At 38.0% G+C, this 6,908-nt stretch overlaps 1 protein-coding gene across 3 annotated transcripts; it reads left to right on the top strand.

Annotated features, from left to right (window-relative positions):
- The first annotated feature begins 556 nt into the window (after nt 1-556).
- LOC117642243 (probable ATP-dependent RNA helicase DDX60) lies at nt 557-6,511 on the top strand. 3 transcript variants are annotated; one of them, XM_034380206.1, is made up of 8 exons: nt 557-711; nt 799-1,080; nt 1,151-4,821; nt 4,902-5,007; nt 5,091-5,369; nt 5,595-5,751; nt 5,829-5,965; nt 6,082-6,511. In XM_034380206.1, exons 1-8 carry the CDS (start codon nt 580-582, stop codon nt 6,367-6,369), a joined length of 5,052 nt encoding a protein of 1,683 aa, XP_034236097.1. In that variant the 5' UTR covers nt 557-579; the 3' UTR covers nt 6,370-6,511. The 3 variants fall into 3 exon arrangements, with proteins under 3 accessions (XP_034236097.1, XP_034236099.1, XP_034236098.1); XM_034380207.1 differs by having other exon boundaries at nt 576-708; nt 971-1,080; XM_034380208.1 differs by lacking the exons at nt 4,902-5,007; nt 5,091-5,369; nt 6,082-6,511.
- The last annotated feature ends 397 nt before the right edge of the window (nt 6,512-6,908 follow it).

Below are 6,908 nucleotides of genomic sequence, written 5' to 3'. Positions count from 1 at the left end.
CGTACAGGACGTGTGCAGTGGTGGTAGAAGTGGACCAGTATTCCCATGACTAGTTGGCAAAATCATGAAAGAATGTTCTGCAAGGATGATTATGCCAATAAAAAGAAGAATCTTGCCGATCCTTTTTGACACAGGATGCTGAAAAAATTCCTGGCAGACTCTATCGTACTGCATTGTCTGTGGCAGACTAAGGTCAGGAATTCCAACGGTTGGCAACACGCTCCGCCGCCTCAGTAGTGGGAGGCTGTGGTACATGGTGTGGTGCAGGCCTATATATATACGTGTTGCGTGGTGTTCACACTGGTGGGTGATTTCTACTGTTACACGCTGATATCTCTAATACTGTTAAACAAGTTTTCCAGCTTTTAGGAACAAGTTTCTGTCAAGCTTGAACTAGCTTGAACCTTTGAAAACCATGCCACGGAAACGAGCTCCTGTGTCGAAGTGCCCTCCCTCAAAACCTTCACCTTCTTGTCATGTTGCGGTAAGCTGAGTTGAAAGCCTTTCCAAGGAAGAAATACCCGTACCTATAACTTGTGAATACAGTCACTAACCTTTAGTTTCTTTGTGCTGTAGCGCATGCAATCGGAAGAAAGTGATTCTGGAGGCAGCTCAGAGGAAGCGTCAGTTAGTGACAATGAAGACAAAGGCTCATTCAATGTTGCAGGTGAACAGCTTTTACAGGACATTGAAGCAACTAAGCGTCAGGTTGGAACAGATTTTATTTCTAAGCTGTTTGCTTACTCTTTTTCTTTTGTCCTTTTTGCTACGCTGTGCTTATCCTTGTTACCCTTATAGGTCAAAGTTGTGAACAGTTCAAAAAGTTGCTCTACATTTATTCAATCGATTGAGTCTATTGAATTGATCAGTTTAGTTTCTAGATATCAAGATATATTGCCTCAAATAATTGATGGGAAACAGTTTTTTATTGATGGAGATAGCTTACTTATGTTTGCTCTTGCTTCCAAAGGGCTCTCAATGGACAATGGGGGGCAATCACTCCACATTATCTATCTGGTTGAAAAGTTTCTCATGATATTTTTATCAAGGGGTTTGAAATTTACTGTCATATTTTGTGAGGTAAGCTATCGTGTTTATGGGCTTTGCCCAATTTTTCCGTTGAGATGTGCTCATGAGAACAATGTTTCAGATCTGGAATATATGTTGGGAGCCTTTTCCTCAATTTAGTATTGCAAGAGCCGCTCTGAGACTACATTTAATGAACAACCAAAACAGATTTAGTGTGCTGAGTGTAAGGTCATTATGGAGCCAGGAGTTTTCAGTTTTGATAGAAGATAAAAAACCAAGTTTCATCTTGACGACTTTACAACTGCCTGAATTTTTGACTGCCTCTAGAAAATCTAAGGATAATTGGATGCAGTTCATTTTGAGTTCACAATCAGTTTATTGTGGTTTCTTACATTTGGATGTTGTGAACATTGAGACTGTTCACAATACTGCTGCTAGTCTGATGGCATCAGTGCACTCTCACCTCCACAACTTCAAAGGAATCAAGGGACAAATTGAGACACTTGAGAAGAATATGCCAGTCCAGAAGAATTCCTTGGAAATTGATGAATTACCTGTATCAAACATGAGAAGCTCCATTCTGATTTTAGCCGCTTGTGAAACCTTGAAGGTAAATTATTCAAAAACTGTGATTGATGTTGTCAAAACAGTGCTATTATCTGCAGCATTATTGGAATTAATTCCTCTCAAGATGAGATGTTTCAAAAATCTTCTGGCCTTGCCATTGCAAGTGGGTGAAATCCTGAAGCAGTTCCAACGTGAAATGGCCAAGATACTGAATCAGGTTTGTGCTGATTCTGCATATATTGACTATAGACAGGCTGGAGATTTATGGCATGGAAAATTTATTCAAGCCGTCTTCAACTGTGTTTGTAAAGTTGGTTCAATAAATTGTGCCAATGATCTAGGTAATGCAATTGCCAGTCAATATGAAGAGTTGCTTTCTCATGTAAACAAGAATATTGATAAAGAAGATATGCATCCATACCCAATTCAACACATTTGTGAGATACCCTGTTCGGGTCAAAATTTGGAAACGGTTTCATCAATAAGAAATGAAGATTTTGTCAGTAAACTCATCCCAACCACATGCAAGTTAACAGAAATGTTCACTGGAAAATTAGCATGTAATAAGCTATTTTACTCACCATCCCCTGTAGGTTTTGATTTTAATTATGTTTTGCACGAAAACAGGCATTGGCATAGTAGGAAACCACTGACAGATGCCATTGAGCGAATTCCTGATAATGCAGCCTCTAATGCTGTAATCGAAAGGAATAGACATGGCCAAACTCAGAGGAATACTTTGGCAAGATTCAACACACTCTATGGACTGAGCCTTGAAGGAAGGTCTTCATCTTTAACCATTGTTACGAATACAAGCAAGCCTGATAAGAAACAAAGAAAGCAAGTTGTACAACCTAAATCTCAAGCAAAGGGTAAGCTGAACAAGAAGGAGAAAATTATTGAAGCCAACCTTAAGCGTGTTGAAGAAGAAAAGCTGAGACAGATAAAACAGAGAACAGACAGCTTCTTTACCAAAGACTTTGCTAGTTTGATAAGCAATCAAAACTTTATTGCAGCTATTGAAAACTGTGATACTCAACTAAGGTATGCAAATGAGTTTCCAGAAGTTGTTCTTAAATTCTTGTTTTTCAAGGGAAAGGCATGTTTTGAACTTTGGAAATCTGAATGCTTGTTGAAACAATCCAACCGAGATCTCTATGGTGCCAAGGAACTATTTTTAGTCATCCGAGAAATTTTTAAAACTGTTGAAGTCAATGGACTATCCTTTGATGATAAGCAAACAAATAAGCTGTCCTCATGGCTTCATGAGTTAGGCTTCAGTGCTTTGTGTTCAATGAAAGGCCTTCCTGACCCGGCCAAAAGTGTCAAAGGAAATTTCGAAATTGGAATGGATCATGTCCAGTTCCAACTGGTTCACCTCAAAGCTGACCTGACCAGAGAAACTGGTGGTCAGCCAGATCTAAGAGCTGATGGGTTTATTCCAGATCCATGGCAAGTCGAACTTTTTGATATAATAGACAAGAAACAGTCTGCTGTTGTTATTGCCCCAACATCATCTGGAAAGACGTATGCCAGCTATTACTGCATGGAACAAGTTATAAGGGAGAGTGACGATGGTGTTGTAATATATGTCTGTCCGACAAAAGCCCTCGTCAACCAAGTCTTTGCTACAATTTATGCAAGATTTAATAAGACCCTACCTCCTGGAAAAACACTTCTTGGAATACTCACAAGAGACTTCAGACAAAATGAGTTAAACTGCCAGATTTTAACAACCGTTCCAGAATGTTTGGAGATCCTGCTTTTGTCCCCAAGATGTCAAACTTGGACTAGAAGAATCAAATATGTAATTTTTGATGAAGTTCATTGTCTGGTTGCTCAGAGCGGTGGACTTTCTTGGGAGAATTGTATTCTTTTGAATCGAAGTCCATTTCTAGCTCTCTCTGCTACCATTTCCAAACCGGAAAACTTTTGTGGATGGTTGCAGAAAGTGGAAGATTTCAAGCAGAAGCAGGCAGATGAGTTTGGACTTAATGATAGGTGTTCAGACTCCTACAAAGTTAGTCTTATTTTGCATCTGGAAAGGCATAACCACCTCATAAAGAATGTCATGATGAAGGATGGTACTATATCTCATGTACACCCTTACTCATTTTTGAGTCAAAGAGCAAGTTCCATTCCTGAACACATTTCCTTGTCTCCTGATGAGGCATTGGAACTGTATGTGTCAATGAAACAAATTCTAAAATCAGAAGATGTTAGTAACCTTTGTTTACTAAAATATTTCCATGAGCTTTGTCCTTCGGGATTTCTGTCAATGCAATCAGTGCGTAAGTTCAGTGAAACACTGAGGATTATCCTTAGTAATGAAAACAAAGGAAACATTCGCAAAGTGCTGGACAGTTTCCGCCCAGTGGATTTTGATAATGTGGAAACAACACATGAGTATATCATAAAAAATATTCCTGTTGTTCTAAATTCTTTGAAGAAAAATGGTTTGTTGCCAGCATTGGTATTCTCTTACAACAGAGGTTTAGTCGAAGCATTATCAGGAGAAGTGTTGGAATATCTGAGAAGTATCTATGATTTTGCTGAAGACAAAGAAACTGATGTAGAATGTGAATCTGACACAGAAACTAAGAAACTAAATTCAAATAAAGAATTCAGGAGGTTCAGACCAAAAAGGACTTTCAGAAGGAAACTTGGCATCATGAGAGGGCCCTCCATCCTTAGCAGCGCCGGCTCACTGAGAGGCGCAGGAGTCCATGATGAGAAACTAATTAATTTCATAGAGCACAGACTAGTGAAAATAGGATACACTGCAATGAGAGAATTCCCCAGTTTGCTTCGTAGAGGTTTGGGAAAACATCATGGAGGCATGAATAATAAAGAAAGAAGCGCAGTTGAAATGCTGTTCCGTTCAAGAGTTCTGAATTTAGTGTTTGCTACTGGTACACTGGCTCTGGGCATTCACATGCCGTGTAAGACAGTAATTGTAGCTGGGGACAGCCCATACCTTAATTCTCTTGAATTCCAGCAGATGTCAGGCCGTGCAGGAAGAAGAGGTTTTGACAAAGAAGGAAACGTAATTTTTTATGGACTGCACAAACGTAAGATGGAAGATTTGATGACTGGTAGTTTACCAGCAATGGTGGGAAACTTCCCCTTGTCCTGCTCTTTAATCCTCCGCTTACTCCTGCTAGTGGCTGATACTACCATTGAAGGCAAGGTTTCCAAGGAGGCTACTGCTGAATCATATGCAAGGTTTGTTTGTTCAAAAGTTGTTTTTTTACTCCTTTTTTTTTTTTTTTTTCATAAGTCATTGTTGTTTTTTGCTTTATCAGAGCATATACTTTGTTGGAAAATGGGTTGTTGTACGAGTCCCAAGAACATTTGAAAAGTAAAATGAAGTATTACTTTTCATTTGTTATCCAATTTCTGATGCGCCAGGTATGATCATCCAAATAAAAAAGATTGAACAATAACTAGCACGTTTTTCAAAGTTCCTAATTTTGTGCTTGAATTGATTTTAGAATCTTCTCGGAAGTGATGGTCAACTCCATGTAGACGCCAAATTTATTACACATCTGCATTACCATGAACCTGGAAATTTTGCTTTTTATTTTCTTCTAAACTCCGGAATTTTGGAAGAAATGTGTGAATGTCATAATGGGCGTGTTACTGAAGAATCCCTGCGGAACTTAGTAACAGTTTTGAATTTTATTTTTGGGAGAATTCCTATCCCTAGTTACCCCATCAAGAGGACTAACTCAATGGTCATTCTCCCTCCTTTGCCTCAGCAGGTCACTGATGTAAGGATCCTGTTGATTGTAGATAAGATTGACCCAGCAATATGTTGTAAATGTAAACTAAATAATGGCACTAAAAAAATAATATTAGACTGTGGAGCTTTTGATTTTATCAGGCCTGTAGATCAGTTTTATCGGTTTCCCTGCTGGTGGTCTTCATGGGGAAAATATTTTTGTACTTCTTGCATCTTAAAAGTTGCCATATTGAACTTAATTATAATGTTTCAGACTCTCAAAAAGTACAACAGGAAGGTATTATACACATTCAGTCATTACTTCAAGTGTATTGCATCAGAACTGCAGGAAAAGTTTGGTGATGAAAAGAGTCTTCCCCTTTCTGGGGTGAATTGTCAATCTGAAGAAGTGTTACTTCCAGAAACCTTTGGTAGGTTCTGCCAATTTTCACAAAGGCTTATGTTTAACATGAATCAAACTCACTGATATATCCTGTTTGTGTTTCAGGAGAAGGGAAAGTTCTGCCAACACTGGGACGCATATGCAGTCACAGTAATGTTTGTTCCGTCTTTGCGGGTTTATCTGGAAACACAGATGAAGATGTGTCTTCATCTTTGGGTGATATTCGTCATGTTAGGGATGATGTAGGTTTCCTAAAAATATTCTTGTGATTAATAATGCTTATATGTTTAGTATTGTTGCTGAACGCTTGAGACCATATCAGTGTTAAAGATGTTGTTGTTGTTGGTTTTTTTTTCAGGTAAATGTTAAAATAGTACCTACAATAGAACTTGACTTTGAATGCAACGCTTATGTTTTGGACTTCTACAAACATGGTATTGCAAAAGCCATTTGTAGAGAAAATGGTTTACGGGGTGGTACTGATTTTGCTATGTTGAAAGACTTCTTACTAGTTTCAAAGTCAATTTTTGTGTCGTTATCAGAGATACTGAGTCCAAATGCCAAGTTACTTCAAGCCATGAAACAGATTGTTGCCACTTTTGAGACCAACTTTAATAAAGCTTACTTAGCTTATCAAGGACCTTGATGCAGTATAAGGATTAATGTTTAACAATCCACTTTTGTACAGTCTCTTGTACTGTCTTTTCCAAAAGCTTATCAGCATAATTATACTGTTAGTGTCTTCAATCATAACATCATTGGCCCTAATAAATTTTGAGAATCTTGAAGCTTCTTTCTATATTATTATCACCCTCATCACCGGTACCATTTAAAATGCAAAATTTGAGAAAAGGATTTTGGCATATGATTGAGAAATTTTAAGGGTCAGAGAAGACGTCTAGGAGACAAAAAAGTTCCAGAGCACTTTGAAAATCTAGGGCAGATAGTGGCTATATTAACTTCTTAACTTGCAAAGGAACATGTTGGTGAGGTGACCAGTGATGATCAATGAATTCCGTCCCTACTACCATATACACCCATTTATTTCATCCATTTTAATGGAAGCATACATCTAACACTTTTACAGGTTAAATAAACACTGATTCAATGAACAATAGTCATAACATCATTGTATAACTTCTTACAATTCCACTAAATAACAAGCAATCACAATTAAAATTAATT

This window comes from Thrips palmi, unplaced genomic scaffold (assembly GCF_012932325.1).
Source record: "Thrips palmi isolate BJ-2018 unplaced genomic scaffold, TpBJ-2018v1 HiC_scaffold_16, whole genome shotgun sequence".
NCBI lineage: Eukaryota > Metazoa > Arthropoda > Insecta > Thysanoptera > Thripidae > Thrips > Thrips palmi.
This window is presented reverse-complemented; position numbering and strand designations above follow the sequence as displayed.